This window comes from Danio aesculapii, chromosome 2 (assembly GCF_903798145.1).
Source record: "Danio aesculapii chromosome 2, fDanAes4.1, whole genome shotgun sequence".
Taxonomy (NCBI): Eukaryota; Metazoa; Chordata; class Actinopteri; order Cypriniformes; family Danionidae; genus Danio; species Danio aesculapii.
In genome coordinates, this window is record NC_079436.1 from 49,951,089 (window position 1) to 49,973,179 (window position 22,091).

General features: G+C 37.0%; 3 protein-coding genes across 6 annotated transcripts in view; 1 reads left to right on the forward strand and 2 right to left on the reverse strand.

The window, feature by feature from the left end:
• Positions 1 to 3,319, reverse strand: part of blvra (biliverdin reductase A) — a 19,666-nt gene extending 16,347 nt beyond the window's left edge. Inside the window, exon 1 of the mRNA XM_056481668.1 lies at positions 3,204 to 3,319. The gene's annotated coding sequence lies outside the window, so the exon portion shown is untranslated. The remainder of the gene's footprint in view (positions 1 to 3,203) is intronic.
• Positions 3,320 to 3,513: 194 nt separating this feature from the next.
• On the forward strand, positions 3,514 to 9,502 carry LOC130237272 (cytochrome c oxidase assembly factor 1 homolog). Of its 3 annotated transcripts, none has more exons than XM_056468163.1 (5): positions 3,514 to 3,614; positions 6,996 to 7,113; positions 7,212 to 7,363; positions 9,096 to 9,172; positions 9,243 to 9,502. In XM_056468163.1, the coding sequence occupies exons 2-5, from the start codon at positions 7,020 to 7,022 to the stop codon at positions 9,325 to 9,327; spliced, it is 408 nt and encodes a 135-aa protein (XP_056324138.1). In that variant the 5' UTR covers positions 3,514 to 3,614; positions 6,996 to 7,019; the 3' UTR covers positions 9,328 to 9,502. The 3 variants fall into 3 exon arrangements, with proteins under 3 accessions (XP_056324138.1, XP_056324147.1, XP_056324155.1); XM_056468172.1 differs by having other exon boundaries at positions 9,246 to 9,502; XM_056468180.1 differs by having other exon boundaries at positions 9,230 to 9,295.
• An 8,486-nt stretch (positions 9,503 to 17,988) lies between these two features.
• hecw1b (HECT, C2 and WW domain containing E3 ubiquitin protein ligase 1b) overlaps positions 17,989 to 22,091 on the reverse strand; it is a 102,887-nt gene continuing 98,784 nt past the window's right edge. For both annotated transcript variants that reach the window (XM_056481686.1, XM_056481677.1), the window contains exons 28-29: positions 21,737 to 21,935; positions 17,989 to 20,396 (exon numbers count right to left, since the gene is read on the reverse strand). In XM_056481686.1, coding sequence (XP_056337661.1) covers positions 20,285 to 20,396; positions 21,737 to 21,935 — 311 coding nt within the window. In that variant the 3' untranslated portion in view covers positions 17,989 to 20,284. The remainder of the gene's footprint in view (positions 20,397 to 21,736; positions 21,936 to 22,091) is intronic.

Here is a 22,091-nt window from a genome sequence, read left to right on the forward strand (position 1 = left end):
ATAGATATGTTAATATCAACGTGCGAAAAGCGACTATCAACGCGCTTTCTGCACGCATCTGTGTGGCCTGTTGTATCTGACTGCGGCCAAGCCAGCCGCGGTTCGGAAAAACACAGTCAAGCCAGCCGCGATTTATATTTCGGTGCGCGCGTATTATTATGATTACGGTAATGTCAGCAGCCACACTGAGAGCGCCCTACAGAGCACTCATTTCGCCCAGAAAAGAAATATTATAACGAAATATCAGTTTCTCCCTCTTTCATGCCACGTATGCTTTATTAAACAGTTTATTAACTCTTTATACGACATACAAAAGTCTGTCTGGGTTGCTACAGCAAATTACTTCATCTAGGCAGAACAAAGCAATCTCTGAAAATAGTAATGTTTGTCTTAGGGATAAGGTCCAGGATGAAAATAAAATGACCAAAGCTCTTCCCACCATCTCCACTGATGCTGACCCTCTGGATTGGTGGAAAGAGCATGGTGAAGAAATGCCTCTTCTGGCAAATGTGGCCAGAAAGTGTCTTTGTATCCCTGCCACAAGTGTGCCTTCAGAGAGGATGTTCAGTACAAGTGGACACATTCTCTCACCTCAGCGGTCAAGATTAAGTCCTGAAAATCTCAACATGCTTACATTTCTTCATCACAACCTAGACTGAAAAAAAAACAACGCTTTAAATACATGTTTACAGCCATAAACTTGGTATTGCACTTTTGGTCTCCCATTTATCCTGCTTATAAGGAAGGACAGTTTAAGTTTATTTTTGTCTAATCTTAAAAGACCTTGCTTGTTTATTCCTTCTAATTTAATTTATTAAAATGGGAGATTTTTCAGTTTATTTTTATAAAAGACTTCTATAGTTCTATTAAAATGGTTCTTTCAAATGTTTGTTGAAATAAAACCTTTGTTCAGTCAGAAAACGTGTTCTTATTCTTTTCAGGGTCTTTGCTATGAGAATTACTATTTAATACCGTATACCGCGAAACCGTCAAACCGTGGTATTGTTTTAGACGATTATCATACCGTAAAAAATTCATACCGTTACAACCCTAATACACACAGTACAAATAAAATAAAGCTCTCATCATTTACAGCACTTCTTTCAAACCTCTGAGTTTGTTCCGACAAACACAAAAGAAGATATTTGGAAGAATGTTGCAATCCGGTAACCATTAACTTTCATAGTGTTTGTTTTTCCTAGTATGGATGTCACTGATTAGCAGTTTCCAACATTCCTCAAAATATCTTCTTTTGTGTTCAACAGAAAAATAAACTTACAAAGATTTGGAAATGTTCGTTTTTGGGATGAACTATCATTTTAGCGGAAAACAAAACATGTTTAAGCTAAAAAAGGGAGACATTTTATAAGCTGTTTTTAAATCATTGTTGTTCTTTGTTACTTTAATATCTTATCCTTGTTTTTTATGTTTCTTGTATTCTTGTTTATGTAAAGCACTTTGAGTTACCGATGTGCATGAAAGTGGGCTATATAAATAAACTTGCCTTGCCTTAATCTGATAATCTAAAAAGAAAATGTTTGCCTGAAGCCATTCACTGTTATTTTGCAATATTTGTGCAGCCTGAATAAAAAAAAATATAATTAATAAATACATTTCTTTAAATATTCATTCATTTTCCTTTGGCTTAGTCCCTTTGTTTATCAGGGGTCATTACAGCAGAATGAACCGCCAACTATGCCAGCATATGTTTTACACAGCAGATACCCTTCCAGCTGCAACCCAGCAGTGGGAAACATCCATACACACTCATACACTACAGCCGATTTAGTTTATTCAACGCCAACACGGGGAGAACATGCAAACTCATGCAACTGGCCCAGCCGGGACTCAAACTACCGACATTCTCGCTGTGAGGTAACAGTGCTCACCACTGAGCCATCGTGTCACCACAAATTAATATAAATATATTCTAGAAATATTTATTTATAGATTTTTAAAAAATAATAATATTTTTATTATGCATTTACCGATTTGTTTAAATATTTCAACATTTATTTCATAAATTAATTTTGAGTAATTTGGCCCTCCGAGTGTGTTTGAGTGTGTGTTTGAGTGTGTGTGTGTGTGCGTGTGTGTGTGTGTGTGTGTGTGTGTGTGTGTGTGTGTGTGTGTGTTTAAATAGATCGATTTTTACACCTGCATCCTGCTAAAAACATGACAAACTACTCAAAATACATAAATATAATATAAATACACAAATATTTTAATGTTTTGTGACTAGCAGCACATAATTTAAAGTAATTTGCTCTCCGTGTTTATTTATTTATTTATTATTTTGAAAGGCATTCTGTTAGAACATGACAAACTTCTCAAAATACATAAATATTTAATGGATAAAGAAATATTTTTAATGATTTATTAGCTTGTTTTGTAACTAGCAGGACATAGAACAATAGGATCTTGGTTATTAAAATACTGCAATACTCCCAATGCATGACTGTTTTCATTCATTTTCCTTCGGCTTAGTCCCTTTATTCATCAGGAGTCGCCACAGCGGAATGAACCACCAACTTATCCAGCACGTTTTATGCAGCGGATGCCCTTCCAGCTGCAACCCATCTCTGGGAAACATCCATACACATTCATACACTACGGAAAATTAAGCCTACCCAATTCACTTGTACCACATGTCTTTAGACTGTGGGGGAAACCGGAGCACCCGGAGGAAACCCACGCGAACGCAGGGAGAACATGCAAACTCCACACAGAAACGCCAACTGACCCAGCCGAGGCTTGAACCAGCGACCTTCTTGCTGTGAGGCGACATCACAACCTACTGCGCCACTGTGTCGTAGCCTTACGGCCAATTTAGCTTATTCAATTCACCAAACAGTTATAGCGCATGTGTTTGGACTGTGGGGGAAACCGCAGCACTCGGAGGAAACCCACGCCAACACGGGGAGAACATGCAAACTCCACACAGAAATATTTGTTTATACATTATGTACTCGAACCAGCCACCTTTTTGCTGTGAGGCGACAGTGCTAACCACTGAGCCACCGTGTTGCCCCTGCATGACTGTTTTTCATGGAAATAAATGACCGTGTTCGTGAAATCACCAAAGACGACACACTGAAGAAGAACCGCATCTGCATCGCGCTCAGCGCTTATTAAAGCACGCGCAAGTTACACAACCAATAACGCTAACTCTTCTGCATGCAAAACTATAATACTGTGCTCACCTGTGAATGTCCCCTCAAAGCCTTTGATGTGGTTATCTTACGCAACTTCAGCGAAATGAGAGCGATAATGAATGACATTCATCAACTGTGACTCAGGAAACTACTTTCATAACTCTTTTTTTTTCGTAACCGCGCGTGCGTCTGACGTCACACGTCGCACGTGTTTCTGTTGTCAAAAATACAGATACTAAATAAACATGCAATCTTGCTAAATTAATAGTTGGTAACATTACAGAAGACCGTATTGTATCCTTTACATGATGATAAATCGCTTGGAGATTTTATACGTGTGTATTTTTTTTAAAGATTTGTTTCATTGATGTTTGAATAAAGTTTTTCAGAGAGGAAGATGGCCGCGTCCGTAACGCACCGCTCTTAGCGTGTTTATAAAACATAATAATTCATGCGCTGGTAAGTAATTTTATCATTGTGAAAAGCCAATAAAGCATGCATTAATCAGTTGAATTTCAGGGACATTCAGACAAAATACAAACAATGTTTAAGACCATCGTATATCTGCTAAAGACCTTTCACAAACCAAAATTTACCATAGTATTACATGAATAATTGAGGTAAAGTTGGTTTTATATTCACACATTCAGACTTTCTCCTTATTAAAAAGGTATTCTTTGCTAAATTCTAAATAGTGAAATCATATAAGCAGCCACCGACTACCAAAGTACAAGTTCACAGTTAAATAAATGGTGCTAATGTTGTTTTGAAGTCATATTCACATCTGATTTCATACCGAATATTCAAAGTATCATGGTAAACACTTTAGGAAGCGTGTCACAAGTTGTCATTGAACGAATGTGCGAATATAAAACCAACTTTACCTCAATACATGACTTAACTTTAGCTATAGGGCTCAGATTTGTTTAATAATAAAATTACGCCAAAGACGACAATAGATACAAAAATTAAACTATTAACGTGTTAATAATGTTATGTCGGCTATCATATTATCTATTCCTGACGAAATTAGCCTCACTAGTAACAATAAAATACCTGGCTATTATATTTAAACCTTGCAAACATACATTGGAAATGCATTTGATGGAATATCCATAGCTTCACCGTAGTATTTCTGGTAAAGCTGGTAATATACTGTATGTATATATATATATATATATATATATATATATATATATATATATATATATATATATATATATATATAATAAGTTCACCACAAACCCATGGTTACTACTGTTTTACCATAATAAGACCATGGCTTATTTGTTTCAGAGACATTATTATTATCTTTTAAACACATTTCACAGTGTCCTATGACGGTAGTCTTTCAAGGTCATTGTGGTATATACACACATCCACAAATCTGAATATCTAAGAAATAAACAAATATTATTAAACGGATGAAGAAAATAATTTTAGTGATGTTGTTTTGGTTTTACCATCTGACTATTGTTGTTTGTTTGAAAACAGTAACACTAAACAGCAAAATGGAGTCGAATGCAACAATTTATTGAAGTTAATTTGTATATTATTTCTGAATATTTATCAGTGTACCTGCGGGGTCTTAAAATGTCTTAAAATTCTAAAGCTAAATTTCAGGCCTTAAAAAGTCCTAAATCTACTGAAATATGGTGTTGTAGGTCCTAAATCTTTTATAAACAGGTCTTAATTTTCCTTTGTTCATGTATAGCTACCCAATCTGGCCATTAACACCCGTACAATCACCAACAATCCATCTCACTAAAACTTTAAACTTTTTATTTAAATATAGCATTTAATTACTTTCTTTTCAGTAACATTTACTTAAAAGATATTTTCTGCTGAAGATACTGACCTGATCTATATTTATTATTATTAAAATATTATCATTGTTGTAGACTGAAGTAATTGACAGCTATGCTTTGTTCTATACTTGATAAGGGTTATGGGGTTTGTGAATGGATATATTTGGAAATTATTAAAGAAAAATTCTAACAAAATGTTTGTTATTGTATTATTAAATGTATTAAATTTTAATCATTTTTCTGATAGGGAAAGTGAAAATCTTTTCCAACTGGAATATTCCAAAAAAGTCCTGTATAAGTCTAAAATTTAATTAATAATGGTACATAATTTAACTTGTGGACATTATTTATGGACATTTCTGGATATACTCTGTATTTATGATTTATAGTTATGTGTTTCAGTAAACATACTTAAGTCTAGCAATGACATTCATTCGACATTTAAAATAAAAACATTTAGAGCATTTCCTTTTGCATAAAATAACAAAAGGATGCCATGTTTTGAGACATTTTTAGACAACAAAACATAAATGTTCATTCATTCATTTTCTTTTCGGCTTAGTCCCTTTATTAATCTGGGGTCGCCACATCGGAATGAACTTCCAACTTATCCAGCATATATTTTACGAAGTGGATGCCTGTCCACCTGCAACCCATCACTGGGAAACACCCATACACACTCATACACTACGGGCAATTTAGTTTATCCAAGCTCCTATAGCACGTCTTTGGACTTGGGGAAACTGGAGCACCTGGAGGAAACCCACGCCAACACAGGGAGAACATGCAAACTCCACACAGAAATGCCAACTGACCTAGCCGGGGCTCAAACCAGTGACCTTCTTGCTGTGAGGTGATTGTGCTACCCACTGTGCCACCGAAACATTAATGTTTTAACTTTAAATGAAGATATCAATGTTTGGTGGAATATCCCTGATTTTTATCATAAGAAGAAATGCTCTAAATGACAATATTTTATTAAAATATACCCATAGAAAATTTTGAAAAAAGTTATCAGATTTATTCTAAAAATAAAACACATTTTAACATTTGACGAAAACATACCAAACAAACCCAATACATGCAGAGAAATTGAAAATTTCCAAGTGGTCTCTTAATATAGTTTTATATAAACACTACCTGACAAAAAGCTTGTTGTCAATCCCAGTTGTAAAGCAACAAATAATAATTTGACTTCTAGTTGATCATTTGGAGAAGTGGCAGAAGGTAGATTTTTCTGATGAATCATCTGTTGAACTGCATCCCAATCATTACAAATACTGCAGAAGACCTATTGGAACCCGCATGGACCCAAGATTCTCACAGAAATGAGTCAAGTTTGGTGAAGGAAAAATCATGGTTTAGAGTTACATTCAGTATGGGGGTGTGCGAGAGATCTGCAGAGTGGATGGCAACATCAACAGCCTGAGGTATCAAGACATTTGTGCTGCCCATTACATTACAAACCACAGGAGAGGGCAAATTCTGAAGCAGGATAGCGCTCCTCATACTTCAGCCTCCACATCAAAACTCCTGAAAGGAAAGAAGGTCAAGGTGCTCCAGGATTGGCCAGCCCAGTCACGAGATATGAACATTATTGAGCATGTCTGGGCTAAGAAGGAGGAGGCATTGAAGAAGAATCCAAAGAATCTTGATGAAGTCTGGGAGTCCTGCAAGAACGCTTTCTTTGCCATTCCAGATGAGTTTATTAATAAGTTATTTGAGTCATCGCAAAAATGTATGAATGCAGTCCTTCAAGCTCATGAGAGTCATGCACAATATTCATTCTTTTATTAATTAAAAATCAAGGCATGATAATATTTTTGGGGTAAAATAAGCGTAATCTAGAGGCCATTGCCTTTCATATAAGCCACTTCTGATACCAAATGATCAACTTCAAGTCAAGTTAATATTTGTTGTTCCTTAAACTTGGATAGGCGACAAGACTTTTTCTCATGTAGTGTTTATTGCAGCTGAATATATTTATAAATTTTGGTTGATTTTTTTTGTCCTTATTATCATTGTTTTCCAGGGTTGTCCAGCAGCTAAAGTAAGGATGAGCCGCTCAACCAGCCTCCTGCAGCAGATGACCATCTTCATGACCGCAGTGACTGGCAGTGGCTGCGCTACCATGTACTACCTCATGCAGAGTCAGTCACGCTTCAATAAACCTTGAATGAACTTTGAATAAACCTGAAATGTGCTATATAAATAAACTTGGCTTAAACCGCTGTCTTGTTTCTTTCAGAAAACTTTGCTAAATCAGAGTACTACCGTCAGGCTCTTGAGCAGCTGAACAGTAACTCCACAGCCATGGCCAGTCTGGGAGCTCCTCCTCTGAAGATACACAACATCCATCTGTCTGACCGACACAACCGCATTGACCAAAGCAGCGCTCAGGTCAGCAGATCAAACTAAACTGAACTTAATAAACGAATCTAATCTAAACTGAGGGTGTCATGGTGGTGCAGTGGGTAGCATGATCGCCTCACAGCAAGAATGTCGCTGGTTCGAGTCTCGGCAGGATCAGTTGGCATTTCTGTGTGGAGTTTGCATGTTCTCCCTGTGTTTGGTGTTGGTTTTCATCCAGGTGCTACGGTTTCACCCACAGTCCAAAGACATGCGCTATAGATGAACTGGGTGAGCTAAATTGTCCGTAGTGTATGAGTGTGTATGGATGTTTCCCAGTGATGGGTTGTGGCTGGAAAGGCATCTGCTGCGTAAAACATGTGCTGGATAAGTTGGCGGTTCATTCCGCTGTGGCGACCCCTGATTAATAAAGGGACTAAGCCGAAAATAAAATGAATGAATGAATGTTTTATACATGACAGATTTTATAGATGTGAAATCCAAATTAGGGCTGCTGCATGATACTGGAAAAAATGCAATGTTGTTGCTGAGTACTGCGATACCGATATTTCTTACGATATAACATTTCCCCAGAAAATTTTTATTAGCTATGTTTTTATATCACTTATTTATTTAATGATATTAAAATAAACAGGTAAAAGATATTTTTGAGATGTAATTAATTCTGATTCAGACTAAAAACTGCTTCAAGGTGCAAACAGTTAGTGTTTAAAACACTACGAATGAGTGAAAACCTGCACAGATATTCTGACTCTGATTGGCTGTTGACATTTTCCATCATTAGTGTTTATTTTTAGCTCTGGGTTCACCTTTGGGCCGCTCCAGCCAATAGCAGAACAGCAACTACTGAGGATAAAGATAGTAAATCCCCATCTGATTGGTCAAATTAGAAATACAACCTACACATAAAATACATCTACTTTAATTATGTCTGCCATACGTATATTGCATATACCAGGGCTATTCAATTGGCGGCCTGTGGGCGTAAATAAATTCAATTGGCCATAGTGTATGAGTGTGGATGAGTGTGTATGGATGTTTCCCAGTACTGGGTTGCAGCTGAAAGGGCATTCACTGCGTAAAACATCTGCTGGAATGTGGTTCATTCCACTGTGGCAACCCCTTATAAATAAATAAAGTAATAAATACTTTAAATAAATTAAATACTTAAATAAATACTTTTAAATAAATAAATAAATAAAGCTGAACAAAAATGAATGACTGAATGAATGATAATTTTGCGATATATTGCACAGCCCTAATCCAAATATAAACTTTTATGTCATATACTGTATGTAATTTGCATATATTGCCATACATCAGATTTCTGTATTCAGTTTCCAATTGCTAAAGTTTTCAATTAAAGGGGGAATTATTTAACCTTTAGTGTCTTGCCGTAATCAAGATAACTCATTCATTCATTTTCCTTCGGATTAGTCCCTTTATTCATCAGGGGTCGTCACAGTGGAATGAACCGTCAACTTATCCAGTATATATTTTACACAGCAGATGACCTTCCAGCTGCAACCCAGTACTAGGAAAAATCAAGATAGCTTCCTCTTCAAAATCATCTCTGTTTGGTTTGTGAGTCTGTCACTTACATGCGATCCACCAATAGCAAAGCACAAGCATCCAATCAGTTCTCCATTGACGAAATCAAGTCCCATCCTAGATATGTTCTCGTTCAAGCTGTTTCACACAGATCTAGGGAAGAAAATCCATATTTAATATTGACTTTAATCACCATATAAATCCATTTCAGCTCAAGATTCCAGTCACCGGGTCCAAGACTGGAGGTTACCTTTACACAACATCCACCAGAGACTCTCTGACGAACAGGTAAAATCCTAAATCAGCTCTATAACGTTTTATATGTTAGATTATATAAAGATTCAGTCCTCTTTGTCAGTAGATGGCATCTGCAGCAGGTCGTCCTGAAGCTCAGAGAAGGAGACACTGTTGAGATTTTCAACAACACACAATCTGAAGAGTGACTTCAGAAACAACATGATACAGAGACAACAAATGCTAATGGACACTTCCTGGTATTTTTTTCTTTTTCTTTTTAGTTTTTATTGCAAATTGGGAAGAAATGTTAAGCCCTGTATAGAATAAAAACAATATTGACATTTTATTCAAACACACACCTAATAAATACAGACAAACTAAGTATTTTGAGTGGTCTCTTTTTTCCATAGCTGTATGTATGAAGACAAAATGTATAGGCCTCCTGTAAAAATGATTATTTTTGAAAGATTTTCCAAGTGATATTTATTTCAACACAATATAAATCAGCAGTTTTGATAACTGATTTCTAATAACTAATACTTTTTGATGACAGTACATACTATTTTACTTGTTATTTTGCAAGATGCTAGTATTCAGATTAAAGTGCAATGCATATATACTGTTGAAGTCAAATTTATTAGCCCTCCCGTGATATTCATTTTTAAATATTTCCCAAATGATGTTTAACAGAGCAAGGAGTTTTTCACTGCATTTCCTGTAATATTTTTTCTTCTAGAGAAAGTCTTATTTGTCAAGCAGAGTAGAATAGACCATTTCGAGGGATGTAAACAAAAACAATGGTCCCAATGTATTTCCTGTTTTACATTTTTAATTTCTATACCTTCCAAGAATACAAAATAGCCACATATTGATAATGTTCTGATGGCTGTTTAACATTAAGGTATGATTAAATTGCCTTTTTTTGTTACGGTATTAAATAGTTTGATAAGCAGGAAATGTTCATGGGCCAATGACATGACCACATTGAAATTGTCTATAACATTCATTCATTCATTTTCTTTTCGGCTAAGTCCCTTTATTAATCAGGGGTCGCCACAGTGGAATGAACCACCAACTTATCAAGCACATGTATTTGGCAGTGGATGCCCTTTCAGCCGCAACCCATCACTGAGAAACACCCATACACTCTCATACACTACTAGCTTACCCAATTCACCTATAGCGCATGTCTTTGGACTTGTGGAGGAAACTGGAGCACTCAGTGGAAACCCACGCCAACATGGGGAGGACATGCAAACTTCACACAGAAATGCCAACTGACCCAGCTGAGGCTCAAACCTGGGACCTTCTTGCTGTGAGGCGATTGTGCTACCCACTGTGCCACAGTGACACCCCTGGTCTAAATATGAGAGAAAAGAATAATATAATAATAATCTTTTTGATTTTCCAACTTAAAATGCTTTAAATTAAAACATGAAAAGTAGAACATTATATAGCAATACTAAAAAAACAATACTAATCTTGGACTGGAGACACAGTGGGGCAGTAGGTAGTGCTGTCGCCTCACAGCAAGAAGGTCGTTGGGTCGCTGGTTTGGACGCAGGTGGCGTTTCTGTGTGGAGTTTGCATGTTCTCCCTGCGTTCGCGTTGGTTTCCTCCGGGTTCTCCAGTTTCCCCCACAGTCCAAAGACATGCAGTACAGGTGAATTGGGTAGGCTAAATTGTCCACAGTGTATGTGTGAATGAGTGTGTGTGGATGTTTCCCAGAGATGGGTTGCGGCTGGAAGGGCATCCGCTGCGTAAAAAAAAACGTGCTGGATAAGTTGGCGGTTCATTCCGCTGTGGTGACCCCGGATTAATAAAGGGATTAAGCCAAAAAGAAAATGAATGAATGAAAAATCTTGGACCATGTGACTAGTGTGGTATCTTTGTAGTTACTAAACCCTACCAGCAGGTGTCAGTAAAACATCTCTCAATAACCCCAGAAAACTGCAATCCCTTGTTTGTCATTACTAAAATAAATACAATGAATTTGTTTTTGTGAGAAATGTTGAAGATGCGATAAAAATATTTAAAAACAAGTGCATTTTCAGAGGTCTTCATGGGAAAATAGATTTACAGACAGGTTTCCATGCAAAATCTCTCTCTACAGATAAATCTGCATGAAGATTTTGCCTGAAGCATGATTGATTTTTCAGGCCACATTCTGAAAGATTTCCCCAGATACCTCTGTCAGTCTAAGGCTTTTTCATTTAACAAATATAGACCATGCTCAGCTCATAACAACCATTAGCTATGAACGGGACTAAACAGACTCCATCCACAACAACACATTGACCCAGTTCACCGTCTCCAAAACTCCAAACTCCCACTGACTCCAAATGCGTAACATAGCAGAAAGATTGAGGAAAGAGAACCAAAGGAACACCAATTATAATATATGTGATAATATTAATGTAAATCATTTGTTTATAATTTTTAATAACACTTTAAATACTAGCTCCCGCTATTAACTACAGGCTCATTACCAAACCATTATTAAGATATTGACTGTTTAAAGTATGATCTTATTGTATATGCCTAATCCTACCCAATACTTAAACCCAACCTTTATAAGCAGCTAATTAGTTGTTCATTGAGCCAAAAGTCTTAGTTAATGATTAATAGTGAGAATTGTACCTTAAAATAAAGTGTGACAACAATTTTGTTTATACGTTTTGCATATTTTGCTCTACGTTTAATTAATTAATTTCACCATCTCTATGCATTATTTTCATTAGAATAATATAATGATAAGCATACTAGCTTAGGTCTACTATGTAAAGAGCAGTTGTGGGCAGGATACTCCTCACAAATAGGAACTGAGTTGGATCATTATAAAGGTTACCAGGGAAAGTAATTATTGTGTTACTTTTTAAAAAAAAAAAAAAGAGCATACGCAGATGAAAAATGCTTCAGTGACCTCAATTACAGTAAATGATATTCATCATGATTTGACATACACTCACCGGCCAGTTTATTAGGTACACCTGTCTAACTGCTCATTAACACAAATTTCTAATCAGCCAATCACATGGCTGCCACTCAACGCATTTAGGCATGTAAACATGGTCAAGATGTTCTGCTGCAGTTCAAACCGAGCTTGGTTGTTGGTGCCAGACAGGCTGGTCTGAGTATTTCGTAAAACTGCTGATCTACTGGGATTTTCACGCACAAACATCTCTAGGGTTTACAGAGAATAGTCCGAAAAAAAGAAAATATCCAGTGAGCGGCAGTTCTGTGGGCGCAAATGCCTTGTTGATGCCAGAGGTCAGAGGAGAATGGCCAGACTGGCTCCAGCTGATAGAAAAGCAACAGTAACTCAAATAACCACTCGTTACAACCAAGGCATGCAGAAGAGTATTTCTGAATGGACAACACGTCCAACCTTGAGGCAGATGGGCTACAGCAGCAGAAAACCACACCAGGTGCCACTCCTGTCAGCTAACAGGAAACTGAGGCTACAATTCACACAGGCTCACCAAAATTGTACAATAGAAGATTGAAAAACGTTGCTTGTTCTGATGAGTCTTGATTTCTGCTGCGACGTTCGGATGGTGGGGTCAGAATTTGGCATCAACAACATGAAATCATGGATCTATCTTGCCGTGTATCAACGGTTCAGGCTGGTGGTGGTGGTGTAATGGTGTGGGGGATATTTTCTTGGCACACATTGGGCCCAGTAGTACCAATTGAGCATCGTGTCAACACCACAGCTTACCTGAGTACTATTGCTGACCATGTCCATCTCATTATGACCAGAGAGTACTCGTCTTCTCATGGCTACTTCCAGCAGGATAACGCGCCATGTCATAAAGCGCGAATCAACTCAGATTGGTTTCTTGAACATGACAATGAGTTCACTGTACTCAAACGGCCTCCACAGTTCTCAGAGCTCAATCCAATAGAGCCCCTTTGGGATGTGGTGAAACGGGAGATTCGCATTATGAATGTGCAGTCGACAAATCTAGCAACTGCATGATGCTATAATGTCAATATGATCCAAAATATCTCAGGAATATTTCCAGTACCTTGTAGAATCTATGCCACAAAGGATTGAGGCAGTTCTGAAGGCAAAGGGGGGTCCAACCCGGTACTAGTAAGATGTACCTAATAAAGTGGCCGGTGAGTATATAACTGCATGTTATTGTAAGTAACTGCAATGGCGTTTTTACAGGGTAAACAGTAATTATATGACTTGTTACTGGGAAAAAAGTAACTCCGTTAGTAATGCCATTTTTTTTAAAGCAGAAAAAATAGCATTATTTAAATAGAGTATGTACTGTACAGAATGCAATTATAACAAAATGCATACTGCACAATGGAACATTATTTTGTTATTTAGAATATTGAGGATTTTTTTAAATTAATATTGGGTTCACATATGCATAGTTGATTATGCATGTATATTGTAAATAAAATAGTATGTGAGAAATTATTCAGTACTGCATGCTGTGCCGTGCATTAGAAATCTGTTCTTCAGTTCTCTCTGAATTGGTTTTGAATCAGTAAAAAAAAAAAAAAAACCTGCTTTCACAGCGAGTTGGGTCTTCATTTCTCAAACTTCCCTCCTCCTCTTCCTCTCATTCTTCAAAACTACCACCGTTCTCCCCCAAAACCACGCGTTCCTGCTCCAGAAATATCCATCCTCATATTCCACAGAGCTCTGGAGACCATCTGTCCTCGCCTTCATCTGCCAACACAGAAATACCTCCTCCAATCATATTTGATCTGATTTATGACAAATATATTTATATTACATCACAGGGAAGCCAATGAAATGTATAAATCCCTAAATGCCACGACAGTTTAATTTATTGCTTTTATATTCATTCATTTTTTACAGATTACTATGGTCAAAGAGCATCTGCTGGCTGGTTACAGCACATTTCTGTTGGCTCTATACATTTCCTTAAATATTAGGACTAAAACAGATGTATGAGAAGGACTGTGAAGGACTTTATTCACTTTATGTTTGCTAAACACACCATAAATTGCTATTTTCTTAAATTAATGTTCAGTTTATTTTTAAATGCATTCTATAAATAGGCAAAAGCCATTTAAATACATGCTTAACATCAATGTCTTATAGATCATTTTGAGGGATGTAAACAAAAACAATAGCCCTAACGTATTTCCTGCTTTACATTTTTAATTTCTATAGCTTCCAAGAGTCCAAAAAGAGCCACATATTGATAATTAATGTCATGAAAGCTGTTTCAACATGAAGTTATGATTGAATTGCCTCCCATTACAGTTATGAAATTGATAACAAGCAGGAAATGTTCACGGGCCAATGATATGACCACATTGAAATGGTCTACAACAAATGAAAGCATGACAGATAGAAAAATAGATGGACGGATGATAAAAAGAATGGTGGACTGAAACTATGATCTCTAATAATAAAATGCTAGATATGTGGATGGAGGGACGACAGAAAGAACATGGCATGAAAAGACAAATGTATGACACAATAATATCAGGTTGATAGAATGAAGGACTGACAGAACAATAGAAAGAACAAGAGAAATAAATACTGAAATAAGAATAGTAAGTACTGTAATAGTAAGATGGACAGAACAGGATGATGATTAATACGATTGATGGATTGAAAATGACAAAGAAGAAACCAAAGAATAGTAATCAAGTTAGATAGACGGAAAGAATGAATGAATGATGGACAGATAAACCTATGCACATACTGATCAATGAAATAAAACACAACCCTGCTGAAAAAAAAAACAGCTTAAACCAGCCTAAGCAGGTTGGCTGGTTTTAGTTGGTCGATCAGCCTGGTTTTAGAGGGGCTTTGGCCATTCACAGGCTGGTTTCCAGCCTGGTCTTAGCTGGTCAGGCTGGAAAATGACCAGCTAAAACCAGCTTGACCAGCCTGGTTTAAGCTGGACATAGCTGGTTTTTACTGGGCTCCAAAGCCTGGCTAAGCTGATCAAGCTGGTCATTTAAAACCAGCTAAGACCATTTAAAACAAGGCTGGAAATGGCCAAAACCCCTCTAAAACCATGCAGGCTGGTCAACCAGGTAAAACCAGCCTAGACTGGTTTAAGCTGTTTTTTGTTTTGTTTTTGTAAAAAATAATGATGGATGGATGGATGGATGACAGAACTATAAAAGAGCAAAGGAGCAGAAGAGGATATATTGAAAGAACAAATGTTGGCCCTGCTGAAAAATCCCACTTAAACCAGCCTAGGCTGGTTGGCTGGTTTTAGCTGGTTGACCAGCCTGGTTTTAGAGGGGTTTTGGCCATTTCCAGGCTGGTTTCCAGCAATTTCCAGCCTGGTCTTCCAGCGAAATCCAGCTAAAACCAGCCTGGTTTAAGCTGGACATAGCTGGTTTTGGCTGGGCTCCCAGCCTGCCTAGGCTGGTCAAGCTGGTTTTAGCTGGTCATCTCCCAGCCTGACCAGCTAAGACCAGGCTGGAAATGGCTGGAAACCAGCCTGGAAATGGCCAAAACCCCTCTAAAACCAGGCTGGTGGACCAGCTAAAAGCAGCCAACCAGCCTTAGCTGTTTTTTTTTTTAGTAGGGGGATGAAACAATAAAAGATGGATAGTTCAATAAAAACAAAAAAGAATGAAGGAATATATGGACAAGTAGACCATATTAGGTTGTTGCTAGCATGATTTTAACATGCTGTTAGCATAATTCTAGTATGAATTAGTATGTCATTCATTAGCATGTTTTAATTTGAATTAGCATGTTGTTAGCATGGCTTTATCCTCTAAGTAGCCGTCAAGTAATGGAACAGTAGAAACATGGATGCATGTTAAAATTAATTAACCATAATTTTGATAAAACAAAAGACAAATAGACATTTACTAAAATTGATTTCCAGCCAGTCAGTGCAATAGAAAGTGATTGTTTATTGACATTCGTTAACAGTGTTTATTATGCTGTAGTTACAGAGCTCAGCCTGAGAGAGGCGCTATAAGTTACCTCAGACACGATTCAAAACATTTGTACATTTGCGCTCGTCTTCTCTTCTTCCATACAGATAGAGTAAAGTGTAAAAAGACATAAGCAGGCCAGGGTTTGTGTCCGAGGTGGAAGCATGAGCCAAATCTTTCCGTTTTTTTTCCAGAGGGAGGCAGTGAGGCATTACTGTCTTATCCAGAACCTTCTCCTCATTTCTCTCATTTACATTTCCCGCGGGCTGCAAGTGCCTCCACAAATGAAGAAACAAGCTTCACAAACATCCGCCAAAGTAAAGCATTTCCAATATTTCCAACCAAATATGCATAGTAATATACATTTGAGAAACCCAACATAATGCAAATAGTAAGTATGAAGATGTGTTCTTTAAAAAAAGATGAGCTGTTGGCTGTTGAATTGATTCATCACATTTTAAAATCTGTTTTACATAGACCGTCCAAGCAAATATGTACACGTTTGATATACAGACATTTTATAATTTCTTCATTGGGATAAATAATACAAATGCACTTTTTCTACATTCCTAATATCATAAGCAGAGTGGAGGTGTGTTCGTTTTTTATGCTGCGATTGTTTATTTGTTTCAGGTTACGTTTTAGATAATATGGAGGGTGAATGGTGCCAAAACGTCTTTAAAGTAATGGACAATCGACACATCAAGCATAACAGTCAATAAATCTGCTGTAACTGAGACTAAATTTGAATATGTCCAGCGATGAAACATTAGGATATACATATACAAATATCAAATGCCAAGTTTATTCATGAAGGATATTGTAACGGTGTACTGGCACGTACGTGTGCACTTTATTTGTTATATCCCTTTACATAAAAATGTCTAATATCAAAATGGTCAATGTACGAAACATTGTTCAAATTTAACACACTTATTTGAAAGGATCAAATTTAATGCATTTTGTTAAAGACTTTTGGCCAATCACCTTCCATAACATTTTTTCGTGTGTGTGAACGATCCCTTAAGGAAAATATTTGGAGATAAAACTAAAAGAGTGTCGGATCACATGCACCTTTAAAGGCATCATGTTAAGACAATTATGACGATTAACATGTTATAATAAACATTCACATCATCTTAAAAATGTAAACATGAACAATAATAAAAACTTCAGCACAGGAATATAGTCGTCAATAACCCAATCCACACCATTAAACCACTCTGACATTTAAACTTCCTCTTTTGACTGCTCTTCGCCTTTAAACACACAAACAGCTGAAACTCTAAAGGTCGCGACGGTTGGTGCACAAATTCTATTTGGTTGTTTCTTACAGTCCTTTTTCTAATTGTACTCATAAAAAAAGACATCATATAAATAACAGAAAAAAAATAAAACCACATTTTTATAAACATTGGGAGAGCATAGCATGGCATCAGTGAGAGCTGGTGATGCGACAACAACGTTTATGCAAATGAGCAGCAACTATGATGCAGCAGCTGCCAAAGGGAATGCAGACGGTTATAAAAAAAATTCTGGGCTTAGAAACAGAAATAAATAAATAAAACAAAACTGCATTTGCTTTTTCAGAAAACATCCGCTTGTTAAGTCGTGACGTTATACTGCTTCTACAGCAGTTCGCTACTCAGTTAAATTGAGAAAATATTCATTTATGGTCCTATCACACATTAAAGTGAATTTAGTATAAAATCATGGTGTACACAACAGTCTCTGGACTTGCTGCATCACAGACACCAATATTTGACCAATTTATAAAAAGTTAATCCCTTTCTGGCCATCGGATATTAGGCATATATATATATATATATATATATATATATATATATATATATATATATATATAATATATATATATATATATATGTATATATATATATATATATATATATATATATATATATATATATATATATATATATATATATATATATAGCGGTCATGATTTTCAAAACTATTACATCGCTTTGTAAACATTTATTATTACTATTTGTTGAGTCTCCCCATACAGTTTAATATAGCGATTGGACCCGTAAGCCACTTTGCGTGACGTCACGCTTACGCCCGATTCACACGGGACTTTAGCGTCAACGCTTGCGACAGATGGCGTGTCTGAAGTTGGGGCTTATCATAGCAGTGTCAGCCAATGAAATTAGTTAGCAATCGGATACTGTCTGAGCTGGTGTATTTGCATACAGTGATCTGATTGGCTGACGCTTCCGTCGGCGCTTGAAAAGTTGAAAAAGTCCCAACTTCTGCAGCGAGCAATGCCACTGAAGTGGCGCCGACGGATCCACAATGCAGTTCGGCAACAACTGACGTCACCCAAACAACGTGAATGGGAAGCGTTGACGCTGACACCCCGTGTAAATGGGGCGTTAACAAGGGGATATTTTTGTGGCACGCTGAAAAGAAATTCTGCAGCAGTGCATTAATGATCACAATGAACAATAATAATTTCCATTGGCTGCACACTGCATTACTCATTTACATAAAGTACACATCCACATCGCGCCATTATCTGTTCATTCAAATCGCTTAAAATGGTCTTCACCATGAATGCAACATTACACAGTGTCTTAAGACGTTTACAACATTTTCAACTCGTTGCTGGGACGCTCTGCCCACAGTACAATCTCATTGGTTCAAAATCAACCAATCACTGATGTTCCACGGTTGCTTAATAGGGAGCAACTGTTAAGTTCTGAAAGTTAAAAACTCTTTCATTTTCTCCACAAACTTATTGTAAAGAAACTTTTAAGTCAGATTTCTTTTAATCTCTGATGTTTTTAAATATTTGTATATGCTCTAAATGCAACGGTTTACGTTATTTCAATCTATAAAAAAAAAACTGCTTAGTAATAGCATTTGTGGAGAAAACTACATTACCCATAATGCAGTACAGAATTTCCTCCAATCAGAAAGTTGCAGCAAAAATGGTCTCTTTAAAAATGCTCCCTTCAAAATGCTTACTGCATACATATTTATATTTTGCTATAAACCTGAAATATGTTAGATCCAACCAACAACTTTAATTATTTTTATTTTCCTGTCTTTTTTTATTGATTTTGAGTTTTTGCAGTGCTTTGTGCGATTGTAGTTCTTTCCCTCATTTAAGCCATTAAGTGCAGAGTCTTGTATTTCTGGGTTTTGTTTTGTTTTAATCTAATTTTCACATACTTTGCTTCAAATCTTGTTTTAAATCAAGTTTTTATGTCGTGATTCTCCTCGTAGTTGGCTCAAAATGCATTAACAATGACTTTCCTACACTCAAAAAATGACTTTTGCAGATTGTTCAAACTGCTTATTTAAAATGAGTTTAAACTACACAATTCTTGAGTTTTCCTTTGGACAACTTAATTATTTTATGTTCAATCAACTTACATTAAGTTTAGTTACTTTGTTTTGGAACAACATGAAGGAATTGTGTGGAACCCAACATTTTTTACAGTGTATGGGAAAAATGGGTGTAAAACTGTACTTTCAGAACCAGCTGTGCTAAAAAAAAGGTGGATCTCTATAAACATCAAATATATTCTGATCGAATCAGTTCCATTGATAAACATTAAAGTACATTAAAGGAACATATTTTACATCCCAAAGGCCCCAGTATACTTCAAACGAATGGCAAAGAGAAGTTTGAATTTCATTACAGGCGAGACATGAAACAGCGTGAAGCCTTGAACATCCATCTTTGGATGTACATTACTGATGCTTTGAATACATCCCATTATTATAATTATAATAATAAACCAAAACTATCACAGCAAGGTTTGGAAATCCATAATCCCACTTCTTTGACTCCTGCAAAATGACGTCACTTCCTGTGATGATGTGGTGTGGGGTGAGATCTAGTGCACACATTTACAGTAATCACGGCACCTCGATTCAATATTTTCTGTGAGCGTATTTGGTTTTTCATTTTACAATTCCCATCGATGTGAAACTGCAGACACAGAAAAGGAACGCCGGCCGTGGGGGTTTTGCGTTGAAATGACGATGGTATGTGTGAACTGAGAGCGACTCCAGCGGAGGTCGAGGCCCTGAGTGTTAAAGCAGGTTGAAGGCTTCTCTTTTTTTATCACTATTGCGTACCCGTTACTCACCGTCCACCCGCGCAGGCGACTGAAGCATGCAGTGGTGTCCTGAACAAACCAAAGAAACGATCCACGCTAGTAGAGAAATACATACAGTGTACAAGAAGTGCTCTCCCAGAGGACAGTGTGTCACGTGAAGTCCTCACTCAAGGCCAAAAGTGCTGGTCTCTTCCACAGCGATCAGGAGTTTCTCGTATAGCATCGTGTAGGATGGATACGGTGGAAGATCCAGACGGTTAAAGCATGTGTGCGCCCTGAGAAACAGAATGTGACATACATCAGCAAGACTGAACACAATTCTGTGTCCCATTTGGACTGCTACAGGGTTCATACACATTTTTATAAATACAATTCCAGGATTTTTAAGTACATTTTCATGACTTAATGTGTCATGTGATGTCTACATATATGTGGTAAATAATAAGAAAAACAATGACGTTCAAATTTATTACAGCATATCATAAAACACTCAACAATTACAGTTGAAACCAGAAGTTTACATACACAAAGGAACATAACCATTTTAAAAAAATGTCTGATGGTAAATCATACTAAACGTTTACTATTTTAGGTTCGTTAGGATTACCTAAATGATTTACATTTGCTAAATGCCAGAATAATAAGAGAATTGTTTCATTATTTTCTAGACAGTCATACGTTTACATACATTTCCTTGGTATTTTTTTAGCTCTCTTTTAAACTGTATAACTTTGGTCAAATGTTTTGTGTATCCCTCCACAAGCTTCTCACAATAGTTTGAAGTAATTTTGGCCCATTCCTCCAGACAGAATTGGTATAACCAAGTCAGATTTGTTGGCTGTCTTGCTCACACAAGCTTTTTCAACTGTGCCCACAAATTTTCTATAGGATTGAGATCAGGGCTTTGTGATGGCCACTCCAAAACATTCACTCTGTTGTCCTTAAAGCACATTTTAACTGATTTAGCAGTATGCTTAGGGTCATGGTCTGTTTGGATGACCCATTTGTGGCCAAGTTTTAATTTCCTGGCTGATGTCTTGAGATGTTGCTTCAGTATTTCTACATAATGAACAGAGAGCTGAAGATAAACACCAATGCCAGGAGAGGAGAGAGGAAAAAGATAACAGCCAATCAGAATCAGAATTTCCACTAAGGTTTTTAGTCATTCATGGGATTCTAAAGTCTAAATCAGGGGTATCCAAACTCGGTCCCTGCGGGCTGGTGTCCAGCATAGTTTAGCTCCAACTTTCTTCAACACACCTGTCTGGAAGTTTCTAGTATACCTAAAAAGAGTTTGATTAGCTGGTTCAGGTGTGTTTACTTAGGGTTGGAACTAAAATATGCAGGACACCGGCCCTCCAGGACTGCGTTTGGAGACCCATGGTCTAAATGTTTGCATCTTGACATAGTTTTTTTAAACTTATTTAGTTAAGAAAAAAGTTATCCTTAGTTAGTTAGTTATACTGTTAGCTAGTTATATCGTAAGTTAGTTGCAACAATAGTTATTGCAACAATAGTCCATATCGCATATTTTCCCAGTATCGTGCAGCCCTAACCTACACGTTTGAGTTGATTCTCCACCTCAGCTGGATTTGGCAGGGCTGTATGACTGTACCTCGGGAGTGATGTGATCTTTCCCCATTTCTCGATGCAGAAGCGTCTCAGGCCGTTGCTGCCACGCAGGGCAGTGAAGCCCTCATACGGCACACTGGAGGTGCCCGTCACAAACTGCAGCAGACGCAAGCGCTGCTCATTATTGAAGCGCTCCACTGCTCCCCAGAACCAGCGGATCACAATGTGCCCATCATGATAACCTGATACACAGCATAAATACAATATATACAAAAAACTCAGAAGAAATCGCTCTTCCTGAAAAAAATTAAATCTCTGGGGTGCTGATTATAGAATACTGCCCTATTTTTTCATTCCAGCATGTCACACTTCTTCATCACAATATATGATGTTTATTT

Bases quoted from the DNA above. Each gene is read 5' to 3' on its own strand.
- LOC130237272 (XM_056468163.1), top strand. From the start codon at position 7,020: ATGAGCCGCTCAACCAGCCTCCTGCAGCAGATGACCATCTTCATGACC. The intron at 7,114-7,211 runs GTCAGTCACGCT...TGTTTCTTTCAG, and splicing joins CATGTACTACCTCATGCAGA to AAAACTTTGCTAAATCAGAG. The intron at 7,364-9,095 runs GTCAGCAGATCA...AATCCATTTCAG, and splicing joins TTGACCAAAGCAGCGCTCAG to CTCAAGATTCCAGTCACCGG.